We start from the raw sequence: 18,140 nt of genomic DNA on the forward strand, positions 1-18,140 counted from the left end.
GTGGAGATGGGAGGATCAAGCAAGCTTGTGAAATCAAGGAATCATTTCATGAAAAACACACTATAATAAACATGCTTAATAAGGTCAATTATAGAAAGATTTTCTCTTCACACTATAAGACAAGGATATCTGCTACTACCTTTTCTCTTTAGCCATTTCTCTCCTATGTTGGCCTTGAAGTTCTGTTGTTTAGAACAATAAGACAAAAAGGAAACCAAAATAATTTTTTAAAAGATTGTATTTATTTATTCATGAGAGACAGAGAGAGAGGCAGAGACATAGGTAGAGGGAGAAGCAGGCTCCCTGCGGGGAACCTGATGTAGGACTAAATCCCAGATCCCCTGTCACGCCCTGAGCCTAAGGCAGATGCTCAAACCCCTGAGCCATCCAGGCATCCTGGAGGCAAATCTGAAAGACAGAAAGGAAATTCATGATTGGTGAAGCCAGGGGAGGGAACAAGGTATGACTCCAGAGAGGTATGGGGTTTCTTTGTGGAGTGATGAGATGTTCTGGAACTACATAGTGATTATGGTTGCACAACCTGTGAATATACTAAAAAGAAAAAAAAGGCGAAACAACACTCAACTGTACTTTAAAAGGATGAATATTATTATATATGAATTGTATCTCGATTTTTAAAAAATCAATTCCAGGTGTATTAAAGCTCTAAAAAGGGGATCCCTGGGTGGCGCAGCAGTTTGGTGCCTGCCTTTGGCCCAGGGCACAATCCTGGAGACCCGGGATCAAATCCCACGTCGGGCTCCCGGTGCATGGAGCCTGCTTCTCCCTCTGCCTGTGTCTCTGCCTCTCTCTCTCTCTCTCCCTATGACTATCATAAATAAATAAATAAATAAATAAATAAATAAATAAATAAATAAATCTTTAAAAAAAAATAAAAATAAAGCTCTAAAAGGGAAAAATAGGGGCTCCTGGGTGACTCAGTCAGTTAAGCATCCAGCTCTTGATTTCGGCTCCGATCATGATCTCAGGGTCATGGGATCGAGCTGCACGTTGGGCTCCATGGTCAGCAGGGAATCTGCTGAGATCTAGCCCTCTCCCTGTGGCCCTCTCCTCACTCATGCTCATGTATGCTCTCTCTCTCTCGCTCTCTCTCTCTCTCTCATATAAATCTTTTTAAAAAAAGAAGAAATCAACCCTTCAGACTTCCCACTGCTCGGTGATGACCTTCCACAGACATAGCACGCTGGCCAGCCTTGCATCCCAGTAGCACACAAACAACATGAGCTATGCCACCCCCAAATTTTTCTCTGAGGCTCAAACAAATTTGGCTAATGGCCACCACCTGCCCAATGCTCCATGCCTCAGGAGATGAACTATTAGCTATTTTTCCAAGATGAAAACCAGCAGCTTTTAATGATAAATGAAGCCTTTTACCTGCATTTCCCACAGACAGCTGCAAAGTCTGTCAGACTAGCTCTTGCCTTTTCTGACCTCATGGCTTTTTGTCAAACCTGAGACCAAGGTTTCCATCTGTTTAGCTGTCTGGTGAGAACATTGTGACTGGTCAGGAACTGAAAATGTCACATCTCTCAAGACATGGGAGACCCAGAGAATTCTGTCAAGTTCATCCAAAACTCTTCCTGTCACTTAAGACTCCACAATTATTTATGCATATAATATATCTCTGGGAAGTAGGAAGTATAGAAAAAGTAGGAAGTATCCCCATATGTTATAAAACATAATCATTTTTCTCCCACCAACAAATAATACTAAGACATGGCTTTGATTTTGATGAGGCCCTGAAAAGTTGCTACATTGAAGATAAAGCTGAGTCTTTACAAGGCATCAAGTAGCATACTAAACAAAACAAAGAGTGAAAGAAAAAAGAAGAAAGAAATATTCCCAGTTAACAGAGTATAGAAACTAATGTTGAGAATACTGGCTTAACACTTAGCTCCATCAAATCTTAACATGTTCCCACATTTGCTTTGGATTTCTTTAATAAAATAAGTCATTACAGTTATTACTAAAGCCCCATGTGGGTGGACCCTACCCTGCCATTCCCCCTCCCCCCGTGCCCAGAGGTAACCATTATTCTGATTTTGATGTTTATTGTTCCCATGTGTATTTTGGTATGTTGCATCTGTTTATATTCTCAAATTATATGTGATTTTGTTTGCATTTTAAAACTTTATATAAATGGTACTATACATACCATTTCCCCCACTTGCTTTTTTTGCCTAACATTGTTTTTTGAGATTTATCCATGTTGATGTATGTTGTTTGAATTCTTTCATCTTAACTTCAGGATCCTATTCCACTGCATGAATATGCCACCATTCGTCTATCCATTCAGCCGTTGATGGACATTTAGATTGTTTCCAGTCTTTTGCTTTTACAAACAGTGGATGCAGGGAACATATTTCACATGGGCAAGAATTTCTCTAAAGGATATAAGTGTGAGGGCTGTGTTATGGGTTATACACATCCTCCAGTAGAAAAATATTACTGAATTTCCCCCAAAGTGCTTTAATTCATACTCTTAGCACAAATGTGAGTTTCAGTGTACCATATCCATGCCATTGTTCGGTATTAATCAAGCTTTTTACTTTTGCCTATCTAGTGATTATGGAATTGTAGTTTTAATTTGCATTTACTAGGGCAGCCCAGGTGGCTCAGCGGTTTAGCACTGCCTTCAGCCCAGGGTGTGATCCTGGAGACCCGGGATCGAGTCCCACATCAGGCCCCCTGCATGGAGCCTGTTTCTGTCTCTGCCTCTCTCTCTCTCGGTGTCTCTCATGAATAAATAAATAAAATCTTTTTAAAAATAATAATTTGCATTTACTGGATTACTAATACCATTAAGTATCATTTCAGATGCCTTGTGAGCACTTCAGTTCCTGCTTTTGTGAATTGCCTGTTCAGATCTTTGCCCCACTGTTGGTGTTATTATTGCTTTTGAGATTGTTGGATCTTTTTGTTGCTGTTGTTGCTTTGTAGGAATCTTTATGTGTTCTGAATATTATTTCTTTGCCAATATTGCAGGTACCCTTTTCTGATTTGTGTCTTTCCTTTGCTTATGTATCTTTTGATATAGCCTCATTTTAAGGTAATAGATTTTTCAATCGGTATTTCACATTTTTCTCTACCTCTAAGTAATAAGAATAACCTCTGTTTTCTTCTTAAGGTTTTTCTTTTCATATCTATGTTTTTAATCTATACCTGGAATTTAGCATGCTTATTCTATAGAGGCATGTACTGGGTTCCCTCTGAGCAAGAGCAGTGATCATTTCTAGTGGCCTCTGAGAAGTATTCTGATGCTAAGCTCTTCATATAGGCCCAAGCAGGCTAATCTCGTCTCCTATGCATGCTTAGATACTTTACTTTTTAAGCCCAAGGACTCGGGACACCTGGGTGGCTCAGTGGTTGAGCGTCTGCCTTTGGCTCAGGGCGTGGTCCTAGAATTCTGGGTTCTAGTCCCACATCGGGCTTCCTGCAGGGAGCCTGCTTCTCCTTCTGCCTATGTCTCTGCCTCTCTCTGTGTGTCTATCAGGAATAAATAAATAAAATCTTAAAAAAAAAAAAAAAAAAGCCCAAGGACTTTTCAAAAAACAGGTACTAGGAGAATAAGAATTTTCATCTCTGGAAACCAAAAAGAGTCCAAGATCCTAGCAGTTGAAATGACTAGCCACATTACTGCATGGAATTACTCTTTCCTTAGTGTAGCTTCCTCACCAATTTTTTTAAATTAAGGCTTTATTTTTTTAGAGCAGCTTAAGGCTCACAACAAAACTGAGGGCAGGTACAGAGAGTTCCTGTATGCCTCCCTGCCCCCACAAAAGTGTAGCCTCTCACCCATTATCAGGATCTTGCACCACATTGATACACTTATTACAATTACTGAATCTGCATTGACACATCATCATCACTCAGAGTCTGTAGTTTACATTATGGTTCACTCTTGGTGTTACATACTCCTGGTTCAGACAAATGTATAACATGAATCCATCATTATGGTATCAGATATCGTAGTTTCATAGCCCTAAAAATCCTCTGCACTCTACCTATTTATCCCACCACCACCCCCAATTCCTGACAACCACTGATCTTTTTACTTTTTCCATGGTTTTACCTTTTCTAGAATGTCATATAGTTGTAATCATACAGCATGTAACCTTTTCAGATTGGCTTCTTTCACGTAGTAATATGCATTTAAAGTTCCTCCATGTCTTTTTGTGTCATTATAGCTCTTTTCTGGTTGAGTACTGAATAATACTCCCATTGTCTGGATTACCACAGTTTATTTGGCTACTAAAGGATATCTTGATTGCTTCCAAGTTTTGGCAATTAGAATAAACCTGTTAGAAACATATATGTATAGGTTTTTGTGTGGACATAAGTTTTCAACTCCTTTGAGTAAGTACATGGGAACACTATGCTAGGTTGTATGGAAAGAGTATGTTTACTTTATAAGAAATCACCAAACTATCTTCCAATGTGGCTGTACCATTTTTCATTCTCACCAATGAGTGAGAGTTCCTGTTGCTCTGCCTCTTCATCAGCATTTGGTGTTGTCAGTGTTCCAAATATTTGGCCATTCTAATAGATGTGTAGTGGTATCTTGTTTTAATTTGTGTTTCCCTGGTGACATATAATGTGAAGCATATTTACACATGCTTATCTGCCATCTGTGTATCTTCTTTCATGAGGTATCTATAAGGTCTTTGGCCCATTTTTAAACTGGCTTGTTTTCTAATTGTTGAGTTTTAAGATTTCTTTGTATATTTTATGTGTAACAGTCCTTTATGACATGTCCTTTGCAAATATTTTTTTTTAATTTTTATTTATTTATGATAGTCACACAGAGAGAGAGAGAGAGGCAGAGACACAGGCAGAGGGAGAAGCAGGCTCCATGCACCGGGAGCCCGATGTGGGATTTGATCCCGGGTCTCCAGGATCGCGCCCTGGGCCAAAGGCCGGCGCCAAACCGCTGCGCCACCCAGGGATCCCGCAAATATTTTTTTAATGCAAATATTTTTAACCAGTCCGTGGCTTGTCTTCTCATTCCCTTGAGATTGTCTTTTGCAGAGCAGAAGTTTGTTTTGTTTTGTTTTTTTAAGATTTCATTTATTTATTCATGAGAGACACAGAGAGAAAGAGGCAGAGACACAGGCAGAGGGAGGAGCAGGCTCCATGCAGGGAGCCCGATGTGGGACTCGATCCCAGGACTCCAGGATCATGGAGGCAGGCACTAAACCACCGAGCCACCCAGGGATCCCTAAAGTTTTTCATTTTAATGAAGTCTAGCTTATCACTGACTTCATTCATGGATCACAGGTGTTGTGTATAAACAATCATCACCATACCCAAGGTCATCTATGTTTTCTCCTTTATTATCTTCTAGGAGTTTTCTAAGTTTGGGTTTTACATTTAGGTATTTGGGTTGGTGATCCATTCTGAATTTTTGAGAAGAGTGGAAGGTCCATGTCTAGATCCATTTTCTTGGCATGTGGATGTCCATTTGTTCCAGCACAATTTGTTGAAAAGACTGCCTTTGCTCCACTGTATTGCCTTTGCTCCTTTGTGAAAGATCTGGTGACTCTATTTGTGGGGACTCTTGTCTTCTGCTCCGTTGAGCTATTTGCCTTTCTTTCACCAATACTACACTGCCTTGATTACTGAGATTATAAGATAATAAATCTTGAAATAAGGTAGTATCAGTCCTCCAACTTTGTTCTCTCTCTTCAATAATGTGTTGACTATTCTGGGTCTTTTGCTTCTGCATATAAACTTTAGAATCAGTTTGTCAAGACCTCACCATTTTTTTAGAGTAATATTTCTTTTTTATATAAATTTATTTTTTATTGGTGTTCAATTTGCCAACATATAGAATAACACCCAGTGCTCATCCCATCAAGTGTCCCCCTCAGTGCCCGTCACCCAGTCACCCCCACCCCTCGCCCACCTCCCTTTCTACCACCCCTAGTTCGTTTCCCAGAGTTAGGAGTCTCTCATGTTCTGTCTCCCTTTCTGATATTTCCCACTCATTTTTTCTCCTTTCCCCTTTAGAGTAATATTTCTACTAAGTTATTCCAAGTAAAACATTGATGTCTGGTCCAAACTTTTATACCATTGTCAAAATTATAATCACATGACCATTAAGTCAGTGGTGTCTTGGGGCACCTGGGTGGTTCAGTGGTTGAATGTCTGCCTTTGGCTCAGGTTGTGATCCCAGAGTCCTGGGATCAGGTTCCTGGTAAGGAGCCTGCCTCTCCCTCTGCCTGTGTCTCTGCCTCTCTCTCTCTCTCTCTCTCTGTGTGTCTCTCATGAATAAATAAATAAAATCTTAAAAAATAAAAGTCAACGGGGTCTCTCATTAATAAGTGTATCTTATCTTTAGTTGGTAATTCTCCTGCCAAGTACCAGAAGAGTGGGAAAAAGCAGTGTCATAGGACATTAAGGGATCCCATTCCATCCTTGTTTGATAAAATTATGAAAGGTTTTCTGAGAGGAGCAGGCAGTGGCAGAAAAAGTCAGCCTTGTCCTGAACATAAGATTGATCGTCAGAGTGGTGGTGGCCATGCCAGTAGGACTCTCACCCCACTGCTACCTTGGGTGGGTATGTGATTCTATCTCCTACTATCTGAACAGGCCAGAGTTTACATGCCCTTCTAGGCTTCAGCCATTTCCCTGCCACCTGGTTGCCAGTAGCAGCAGCTGCTTAGCAGTATATGTGGAGTCAGCAGGAAACAGTGTGAACTCTAAGCCAGCACTGTTCTGTAGCACATATCAGGGTAGCAGGAAATGGAAATACAGCTTCCTGTCCACCTCATCATCTAATCCCTGTCCATGATGTGAGACACTTTCAGCAAGTTACTTAACCTCTAGAACTTTGACTTTGTCACCTATAAATGGAAACAATAAATACCTATAGGACAGCGTCTTGTAGAGAAAAAATGAGATGAAACATTCCTAACATGTTTCTTGGCAGTTGGTGAGCAATCAGGAAAGTTAATATCCTTCCAAATAATTGGCACCCCAGAGAACAGAGGGAAGGAGAGAACAAAAGATTGAAGAGGGATCCCTGGGTGGCGCAGCGGTTTGGCACCTGCCTTTGGCCCAGGGCGTGATCCTGGAGACCCGGGATCGAGTCCCACGTCGGGCTCCCGGTGCATGGAGCCTGCTTCTCCCTCTGCCTGTGTCTCTGCCTCTCTCTCTCTCTGTGACTATCATAAATAAATAAAAATTAAAAAAAAAAAAAAGATTGAAGAGAGGAAAAGGCAGATGGTTACCAAAATACTGATGTTTAAATTTGGCTTCATCTCCTACATCCTCACAAACATCCAAAGAAATTAAAAATACAGCAATACTGGGGTACCTGGCTGGCTCAGTCAGTGAAGTGTATAACTCTTGATCTCAGGGTCATGATTTGGCCGTAGAGCTTACTTAAAAATAGAGAGGAGACAGCAGTACTGAGCTACCATTTTTTTACCTGTTGAATAATCAAGATTTTTATGACAGTTTTCAGTGCTGGTGAGGGTATACACTCCTGGCAGATGTGTGAATAGGTACACATTCCATTTGAAAAGCAGTTCAAGATATGTATCAAGAACCTTACACGATGTCCTTATCTTTTGATCTTTCCTTAAGGAAATGCCTTTGATAGACCTAGAATTAATATGTACAAAGTTGTTCACCACAGCACTCATTATTTATAATAATAAAAATCTAGGAGTGCCAGGGTGGCTCAGCCAGTTGTGTCTAACTCTTGATTTCAGCTCAGGTCATGGGCTCCAGCTCTGCGTCCATCTCTGTGCTCAGTGCAGAGTCTGCTTGTCCCTCTCTCTCTGCTCTTCCCCATGCTTGCTTTCTCTCTCTCTCTCTCTCTCTCTCCCTCCCTCAAATAAATAAATAAAATCTTTTAAATAAATAAATAAATACACACACATACACACACACACACCATAGAGTATATATAACCATTAAATATCATGATTTTTTAAAAAGACTGACAAGATGGAAAAACACAAAAAACCTGAAGTATTAACTGGGGAAACCAGGTTATAAAACTGTATATATAGTATGAGTCTAACTTAGTGAGTTTTGTTTGTTTTTTTTTTTAAGTGGACTCCATGCTGAGCTTGAACCCATTACCCTGAGATCAAGACCTGAGCTGAGATCAAGAGTCAGACGCTTAATTGACTGAGCCATCCAGACACCCCTCTAATTTAGTGTTTTATACACACACATAGACTGGCAGGAATTATATCACATCTTTTTTTTAATCTTTATTGAGATATAATTGACATATAACATTGTATAAGTATAAAGGATACAGTGTGTTGATTTGATACATTCATATGTTGCAAAATGAATACCACCACAGCATTAGTTAATACCTTCATCCTGTTACATAATTACCGTTTCTGTTTCGTGGTGAGAACATTTAAGATCTACTCACCAACTTTCAAAGGAATATACCACATTTAACCTTGTCTTCCTTGTTTTCTCCTGGGCAATAGAAGTTGTAATGAATGTTTTTCCTTTTATATTTTTGTATATTTTCCAAATTCTCTCCAATGCATTTTTTAAAATCAGGAAAATAATATTAATTAGCATAGATATACTAAGTGTTGTGTCCCTGTGAAATGGCTAGTAATATTCTGCTTCATTCCCACAGCTGCTGCTAGACACTCATTCCCTAAAGATGGTCCTGCTCGATCTACCGTCCATTGGCTCACAGGTGGTGAGGAAAGCACCTGCCAGTTACACTAAGATTGTTGTGAAAGGCATGACCCGGGCAGAAATGATACTCAAGGTGGGGTTTGTGTCTTCCTCGGGGTTTCTACTACAAGGGGCTGGTTATCTGGTGACTTATCCCAAGGAGTCCTGGTTTTCAAAGTTTGGATTAAGGCCTGTCCCCATCGGTCCCAGAGGATTGTCCACATTCTTTGGCTGGAGTAGGTTTTGGCCTCACCAGATATTGTTGAAAGTCATTGGACAGTTACTCAGGGGATCAATAATTCTTTCTGACAAATGAATTTTTCATTTGGATTTTGCCAAGATTGGAAAATTAGATGGGTTGTCGCTATGAATCAGGGTCTAAGTCAAGGATCTCTTTGCTTCTCAGCAGGAATTTCCGGCCCAGGTATCAGTTACTCCCTTCCACATAAACCTCTTTAGCTTTCTGTACTCTGCAACTATACAGGAACTGCAAACAGATGCTGCAGTAACTGAATCTAATCAGCAAATGGGCTTTCTAAAGCCCCATTTAACAAATTCTTCTAGGGATCCCTGGGTGGCGCAGCGGTTTGACGCCTGCCTTTGGCCCAGGGCGCGATCCTGGAGACCCGGGATCGAATCCCACGTTGGGCTCCTGGTGCATGGAGCCTGCTTCTCCCTCTGCCTGTGTCTCTGCCTCTCTCTCTCTCACTGTGTGCCTATCATAAAAAAAAAAAAAAAACAAAAAACAAAAAAAACAAATTCTTCTATGTGGGGTGATGATGTTGAGAATGCCTAAAGCCTTGAGCACCTGCATCTGATTTGCACCTGCCCTTGTTGAAAAGAGGGAAGCCTTTTTGGGGAGGAGAGAGGCTAGAGAACAAATGGAACTATCATGAAATGTTCCTAAAAGTGCAGTACCTGCAGGCTCATCAGGTCTGTCTCCCAAACAATGGCTCAAATGATGGCAGGAGTGAAAAGTAGCTATGGGGCCTCCATGGGAGGCATCCATGGGACATCCATGGGACCAGGTGAGGGTCCTCCTGTGTGAAGCTTGAGCTCCAGCCTGAGGAAATTGTTTCTTCCTGTAGCTGGCATAACTGACTGGGGAGGAGAGCTGCAGTTGGGGAGCTAACTGCAGGGAATTTCTGAGTGAACCACTCCTTGAGATATTGTCAGGAGTTCAAAACAAAACCAGTCTACTGTAGGAAGAAAATCAGATGCTGCGTTCCAAAGCCAAATAGGAATGAATTTGAGGATTACGATGCCATTGATTCCCTTCTGTTTGTACATTAATTGACAATTTAAATGAACGTGGCTAAATGAAGTTCAGATTTTTTTTTTTTAAGATTTTATTGCTTTATTTGAGGGAGAAAGTGAGCAAGCTAGAGAGAGCCAGCTTGTGCACAAGCGAGCACGAGATTGGCGGGGGTGGGTGGGGCAGGGAGAGAAGCAGACTCCTCGCTGAGCAGGGAGCCTGATGAAGGACCCTGGGATCATGACCCAAGCCAAAAGCAGATGCTTTAATCGACTGAGATGCCCAGGCGCCCTGAAGTTCAGATTTTAAGTCTTGAAAAGAGTGAAGCAGCTTTGGGATTTGTGTCTTGAGAAAATCCACTTAGATTTATGGCTTTTGGGCCCCATCCCTCAGAGGTAAAGATGCATTGGGACAGAAGGACCAGGTATCATAAACCGCTGTCCCAAAACAGGAGACTCTCCAACAGTGTCCCACAAATGATCCTGATACTTAAAAATCACTTGGGACCCCACCCCAAGACTTCTGAGTTAAAATCTTCAGGGTAGAGGGAAGCATAGAAATCTATACTTAAAAAGTAATCCAGGTGATATTTATGATTTAGCAAATTTAAGAAACACTTGCTGTAGTTGAATTTTGAGATGAAATAGGCCATCAGGATATTTCTGAAGTTAGGCCTGCTGTCACTTAAGGAAATCTGGCAGGATCCATTTTGTGGTCAGCTTGCAAGTAAGGAAAAATGATGCCCTGCTTTCCAGTCATGAGTCCCTAAAGGCCTACTCCTGTCTCTCTTTCCTGGTAGGTGGTGATGGCCCCTCATGAACCGTTGGTGGTGTTTGTTGACAACTACATCAAACTCCTTACAGACTGCAACACAGAAACCTTCCAGAAGATATTGGACATGAAGGTTAGTTCAGTGTCTTGTTTTGTCCACACTTGCACATCCTTGTCACACTCAGTGGTTCTTAACTCGGAGGACGGATATGGGCTCCTGGGGAGCTTTCTTAAAGTACATATGCCTCACCTCATGCTGTCACCCAGATTTTGCCTGGGATCCTTCTGAGGAGAAAATAACTTCCTAACTCTGCTGATACCTCCATGCCCCTTCGAGAACCACTGTTCAGTGGAAGCTGGGGGGCAGAAGGAATGGGATGGAGAAGAAGACTACACTTCCCCACCCTGTCCCTCCTCTCTCAGCCCCCTCTTTCTCTCCTTTCCTCTTACTTGTTTTTCCTTCCTCTGCTTTTCTCCTGGGCTGCTAACCTGGGCCGATAACTCCCCTAAAGAAAGTGTTCATCCTCAGCCTAGAGTAATTATGTCGTTTGCACAACCAGATACCATACTTCCACCTCAGGCCTTTCTGGGCCAGATGTCATGATTATCCTTCTCTCTCTTTCAACCTCAGGGGCTGAAGAGAAGTGAGCAGAGCAGCATGCTGGAACTCTTGCGCCAGAGGCTCCCCACCCCGCCTTCAGGGCCAGAAGGCTCCAGCTCATTGTCCCTCCTGGCTCCGACACCAGAACAGGAATCATCTCGCATCCGCAAACTAGAGAAACTAATTAAAAAGAGACTGTAGGAGTCCACAAAGGGCGCTTTTTCCCCCTGGCTGGTGACCCACAGCACCCCATTGCCTGGAAGCCCCCCACCTCTTCTGTGCTCTCCCTAACTCTCAGATCATCAGTCTTGAAACTTCCTGGGACATTTGGGTTGTTAATGAGTCTTCCCTGTGACCAGTCTTAATTTGTGTCTTAATCAAGAAGCCAAGCAAATGCAGGCTGATAAAAAGGGGTTCCTACAGCATAGGCAGTAGTAGACAAAAGGGCTCTGCAGTTCACTTGTGGTCCTGGGTTGCCTTCAACTGGTCCAGCTGTCACTGGCCTCGCAGCCTCACCTCTGCAATCACACCGTCTGGCATGTGGCCCTATCTCCTGGGCCTATCCAGGCAACTAGGGTGAGAAATCCTGGATCTCACCCCTTCCTCCTCTGTAGCCAGGCCCTAAGATTTGTCCTCCCTGCTCTATGGGTTTGGCTTTGGGGCCCGAGTTAATGAGGTGGAAGATTACAGGTGTAGGACATTAGCCTGGTGGTAGGAAGGCAATGGAAGCAAGAGTACTCTTCCTTGTAGATTCATTTCCTGGTACATATTTTCATGACTGGGCCAATGCGTTCTTCCCATTTCTCTGGAACCTGTAGTCTCCTGTTGATATACATCTAAGGAAAAATTCCCACTGTCTCTCACCCAGGAAGATTGGATGTACTGGACCTTGGATACAGGTGTCTTCTGTGCCATGGGGCTCCTTGCTCAGGTGTGGGGCTAGACCTATATATATCTGCCTTGGAGAGAGACTTCTGCTTGGGACACTCACTGTATGATGTAAGCAGGTTATTATTCCCCCCATTCTCCTGACTTCTAAGGGAAGTATTGCCTTCTTTGAAGAGAAACTAGGAAGTTTCTTCTCAGATGAAGCTATGGGACTGCGCAGGAGGCCTGGGCCCTCTAACCCCCTTCCTGCTCATTTATTTTGAAACCCAAATAACTTTACAGAATGATCTGAAACAACAAAGGTGATGTGAAGTGCCAGAATGACATATTACTTTATTACTAACGAGAAAGAACCCAGGTCCATGGATACCTTAGGAACAGAATGTTGACCTTAAAACACCTGCTCGGAGCCTGGCCCAGCCCAGAACGCAACGTGAGCCCTGGCCTGCCAATCCTATCCACTGGCTCACCACCAGCAGAGCTTTGCAGAAGAGAACTGCCTCCAAGAACTGCTTCAGTCCTCACATCATACAGAAGGTCACATGCCAGAAGGTCACAGCTGTATGAGAACAGACCGCATAGCAGGTAGCTGTGTGATTTGCCAGGTTGGCTGGGAACTGAACCTCAGTTAACTGTGACCACAGCATCAGGGCAGCAGCTGTTCGTGTGGGCATTCTTCAGGAATTCTGAACAATTTGTTGGCCAGGTGGAGAGGGAGCTAAGGAAGGAGGAGCTCTTTACAGAGAATGCACATAACAGGCCTCGGGAGAAAATTGGGATATCAAATAGCACGCAAAAATGAGTTTTCAGGACAGAGGAAGTTTCCTGAAAATCCATAAAACTTGTGAAAGCCACATAGGAGAAAACTTTAAGGTTTGAAAATGAGACCAGGAACTGATGGTGTTTCCCCTTCTTGTTTCCTAACATAAGCACTCTGTGCTGTCCCCCTTCTCTCTCCACTAACCTTCTCCCAGACTCAGTCCATCAGCCCCACTGTGATCCAGAGCCTCATTTCTCCACCAGCTTCCAGTCCCTTCTTGCTAGTCAGTATGACTCTTAGGTGTTGAACATCTCAGGACAGCCCTGAGAAGAAAGTACAAGACGAGGTGTGGCCCTCGGCTGAGCTCTCTTAGGAAAAGTTTGCTAAATAAGGAAAGGGCAGATAGGGCAGGTAGGGGATGGGTTGGGGCAAGCATCCAGGCAGGGTAGAGCAGGGAAGCACACTGTCAAGATTTCACTTTGCCAGGACAGTCGTGATGCTGCTCTGGTGATATCCTACAGCCCAGCCTCCACTAATGGAGGTGAATATTCTCTTACTGTTCTTGAAAGATGGGCCGATGAGCCCATCTCCAAACAGCACAGCCACTTTAGCCCTCTGTCATCAAACTAGGGAGCTGTGAAAGCCAGTGGTCTTTTGCAGCTGGTTCTTGTCACTCTCCATGTTTATAGAGCCACATTTCTCTTTTTGGTTCGTTCCTGAGGAGTCATTTTCTGGACATCTCCATAATGCTTTGAGATGTCAAGCTGCTGTTTTCCCCCAGTTGGTGGTCACACCAAGGAAGTCGCTTTCTTGATTTATTATATTGTCAGTAATCTCCGAGGAGCCACCAGATGTCAGTAGGAGTTATGTAAAAATGTCTACATTGATGAGGTCTGAATGCTGTGTATGCATCCTCTAAAGACAGAGCATGTTTCTCAACTGGGGGTACACATCAGAATCACGTGGAGCCCTTTTTACAAATAAAATTGCCTGGAGATTCTGAACCAGTATGTCTGGAGTGGGGCCTGGGCAAGTAGGTAATTATAATGTTTACCCCTTTTTAAAATCCATAGCATTAGAGAGAAATTTGCTTTATCAAAGTGTTCCTATAGCACATTTTCATGAACATACATTATTCCTGCCTCTCTAAACAAATATAATTACAATTGATCCGTTACCAACAGGTAAAGATTCTTAACTAACATCTAGCAGTTTAAATTTTAAGCTTGTGTTGGTGATAGAGACCAGGCCAGAACTATGCTGTTCCCATCCAGACTAGAATTCTTAAGTTTTGACGACCAAGCCCCAAACAAATTTGCTCTATTACTGTCACTTCAAAAAAACATAGAGTACTCTGATAAAAACAGTAGCTAACAACTCTGTTATTCAGCTAAATTAGATGCTGTACCCATTCCTCGCCGCCCCCACCATTTTCTCTAACTCTTAAAAAAAAAAAAAAAAAAAAAACTCTGAAGCCACTTCATGTGATTAAAACAAATGTTGATAATTTATAATTGATAAAGATCTGTTCTTACTATGGACAGACTTCCTGATAGCTGGCTTAGAGGTACCCAGGCTGGAGGAAATTCCATTGGATTGTAACAGTGAAATGGGAATCACAATGGACAGAGTGTGTTGACCTCCAAGTTCCGTTCTGGAATTGAAACTGTTGCCACTCCTCTCTCTCTTAAAGAACAAAGAACTAGAGCAGCCCGGTGTCTCAGTGGTTTGGCGCCGCCGCCTTCAGCCCAGGGCGTGATCCTGGAGACCCAGGATGGGTCCCGCGTGGGGCTTCCTGCATGGAGCCTGCTTCTCCCTCTGCGTCTCTCTCTCTCTCTCCCTTTCTCTGTCTCTCTCTCTGTGTCTCTCGTGAATAAATAAATAAAATCTTTAAAAAAAAGAACTAAGAACTGGTACCTAGGACTGTGGCCCCCAGAAAAAAAAGTACCTGCTTTCTCATGCCTAGGATGGTTCTTCAGTGCAGATCAAAAGGGACTCAGAGCAGCCTGCCAAAGACGAGTGATAGTTACAGGGCAGACAGGGTGAGCAAGCAGGTCTGCAGCTGCTCCCTGATGTGGGGCTGTTACACCAGCCCATCCTAGGTTGCTGTTGGACAGGGAAACCTAGTTCTCTGTTTGCGGAATGCTAGGGAAAATGCCAGAAGGTCACAGCTGGAAATGCAATTCCTCTCCCTAGGAAGAGAAATCTCCAAAATAACTAGCTTGCTGACGGTGAAAGCAAGTGTTTCACACTTCTTGTCTACTCCAAGTCAGATTTCTAAAAATAAAATCATTAGAACTGCATTGGGCCACTTAAACAATAGACTTGGAAACATGGCCACATGAAAAGCTGGCGTGCAGAAGAGGCCCGTGTATTATATAAAGCAAACCAAATTTCCACTCTCATTCTAGTATTTATCAAACTAGATAGCCTCTCAAACCCTCAAAGTTCTCTACCTTTGGGAGATATCAATTTCCTTAAAGGGACTGCTTTTTGTGTAAATATCTTTCATTTCCCCCATCTGGAAGTGATTTCTCACTGCATATTGGAGCGCACAGTACTACAGTTAATTAAAGCATTACTGGATGTCATTTGCTAGGGTGTATTTCCTCATTGTTGACAGAAAACAGAACGGAGGATAGGAAAGAATCAGGAAGCCTGTGAGCCTTGGGCCCCCCTCAGCGTTTCCCCTGCCCCAGCCCCCTGCCCCTTGCCCCCTGCCCCCTGCCCCCTGCCTCCTGCCGAAGATGGGCCCCTTCCCTGACAGCCGAAGGAAGCAATGCCTGAAGACAGAGCTGCTCATCAGCAGGGTCCTAGCATGTCCGGCTGTGCTGGACATCCTCTCTAAATACGGATAAAGTGTGCTGCTTCCAATTTGGAACCCTTCTTGTGCGCTGAATTTCTATCCTGTTGACTTTCCCTTTTCCACCTTGCTGTTGCAGCCTGCTTTTCCATATGACCGCAAGTGATTTCTCTCCTGTGCACAGTAAGTGAATCCTGTTTGCTTAGTAACTGGGTGGGCATTTTGCAGTGAACTTTTTGGGAAGTCCAATGTTGCTTTCAGCAATGGAAAATCTGTTGCAGCACTTCCATTAGTCTGGCTTCAAAATCATTACCTACTTTCCATTCTCTATTTTCACCAGCTCCTCACTTCAGTAGGGGACCGAGGGATCAATCTGATGAAAAAAACATTTCCTATAACCGTCTGGAAGAGCAGGGCAGGATGGTTCATCTGCCCAGTTCTCTTCCTTCTCACCTACATAACCAGGCATGGGAGACACTGGAGAGCAGCAGGATAGGAAGAAGGTGTCCATTTGGAACAAAAGCAGGGGATCCCTGGGTGGCTCAGCAGTTTAGCGCCTGCCTTTGGCCCAGGGCGTGATCCTGGAGTCCCAGAATCGAGTCCCGCATCGGGCTCCCTGCATGGAGCCTGCTTCTCCCTCTGCCTGTGTCTCTGCCTCTCTGTCTCTCTCTCTCTCTCTCTCTGTGTCTCTCATGAATAAATAAATAAATAAAATATTTTAAAAAAAGAAACAAAAGCAGCCCAAGATTGGAAACTTCTACAGAAGCCCTGGTGTCCAGGTCTGGTTCTGGTACTTGGACATTGGATGAGTCTTTGGTCCTCTGAGCCTTATTTCAGTGTCTGTAAAGGGATTATAATGAATCAGGCTGTGGAGGTCACATAGGACTAAATTGTGAGCACGTGCTCTGTAAACCGTAAGGCAGTGTGAAGTATGAAGTGTTCATTATCACTCGCCAGGCCTGAACCACCAGTGGCCAGCCTGACTGGATGGTGGGTGGCCATAGAACTTATTCTGTCCCCGGACCTACTTGAACAAAATGGCAATTGATATAACCGTGCTGCTGTGTGTAGGCTTCATCTGAGACAGGCATTGGAATACCTAGTCTTTGCCTTTTTAGGTCAGGCTTGTGATATCCAGCTTATTCAGAAGCTTTAACTCCCTGAGCCCTCTGTTCCCCTTGCCCTAACAGCTGCTGTTTTCATAGCATTTAGGGATAAACTTGCAGACACAGAGAAGAGACCTTCCTCCCTCCTGGTGGTATTGGCTGGGCTACCTGTTGTGGAAAATGTGGCACGTTTCCTCTGAAGGCAAATTAGAAGGGTTGCCAAAGGCTTCCTTCCAGATAAATTCTTTAGATACAGTGTCTGGTGTCCACAGACCAGACTTCAACTGGCCATTCGTGGCAGGGACAAATTCTTGCCTGCCCTCCTTTTTAATTTTTTTATTTTTTTATTTCTCCCTTACCTGCAATGCCCAAAAAACTATGCAAGACTATCTTGAGACAGGCAGAGGTTCAGCAACTATTTGGTTTACTTTACAGTTGCCTTTCAAAGAAGTTTAGGGCTTTCACACGGCCAGCTGAATCCCTATAATCTGGGCTTTCAGTCCCCTTTGGGGACATTGATACAGAGAGTGCTAAGTGATAGATATTAAAGTTAAATGGGGTCCAGTGCTTTGTCCCCTGGGAATGTTTATCACTTAATCTTAGGCCTCTGGTAGCTTCTGCTCAGTAATCAAATGGAATCTGTACAATTGCTGTGCCTCCTTCTGTTTGGGGTAACTTTTCAAAAGTGAGAAATTAAGAACAGCTTCACCAAAAGCTTCCCTTTACTTCTGAAGCCAAGAAAAGTATTTGCAAAGTGAGCCGTAACTTTCAGGGGTACCAGGTAAAATGGAGAGAAATTCTATCTTCTTGTGCTTGTTTGCTTTGTGCTGATGGAAAAGGAAGGCGGTTCTCGGAGAGAAGGGAAGCACACCAGCTGCTAGAAAGACTGCATTCCACAGAATTCTTCACAAGCTCAAGCACTGTGGTTGGGGTGCCTAGCACAGCCTCTGAAGAGCATTAGCAGACAAATGAAAAAGTAACAAATATTGTATAAAGAAAACATGAGTTGACACAGACACCCCACAACCTCATACCCTGTTGCATCCCTGGCATGCCTCCTAGAGGATTCAAAGTGCTGGCACTACAGCTGGCTGGGTCTGTTGTCAGAGGAGGGTGCGGACTATAGGTAAAGTCCTGGTTGGTCCCTGGCTGCAGCCCAGCTACTGTTTGGCAGGCAGATAATATCTTTGATCATGAGAGGTACTGAGAGATCTGCACTATTCCAATGCTGTCTGTATCTGGGCAGGAACTAGTTACTGAGTATACATGGT

The 18,140-nt window shown here is 43.3% G+C and overlaps 1 protein-coding gene across 2 annotated transcripts in view; it reads left to right on the forward strand.

Moving 5' to 3' along the window:
* VPS53 (VPS53 subunit of GARP complex) overlaps positions 1 to 18,140 on the forward strand; it is a 167,903-nt gene that overhangs the window by 128,491 nt on the left and 21,272 nt on the right. Inside the window, exons 20-22 of one of the 2 annotated variants that reach the window (XR_005364750.1) lie at positions 8,642 to 8,779; positions 10,740 to 10,844; positions 11,343 to 12,785. Coding sequence is in view for 1 of the 2 variants with exons in the window: in XM_038548440.1 (XP_038404368.1) it covers positions 8,642 to 8,779; positions 10,740 to 10,844; positions 11,343 to 11,513 (414 nt within the window). In the remaining variant the exon portion in view is untranslated. Of the gene's footprint in view, positions 1 to 8,641; positions 8,780 to 10,739; positions 10,845 to 11,342; positions 14,668 to 18,140 lie in introns of those variants that run through there. The other variant, XM_038548440.1, reaches the window with a different exon arrangement.

Source organism: Canis lupus, chromosome 9, assembly GCF_011100685.1.
Source record: "Canis lupus familiaris isolate Mischka breed German Shepherd chromosome 9, alternate assembly UU_Cfam_GSD_1.0, whole genome shotgun sequence".
NCBI classification, from domain to species: domain Eukaryota; kingdom Metazoa; phylum Chordata; class Mammalia; order Carnivora; family Canidae; genus Canis; species Canis lupus.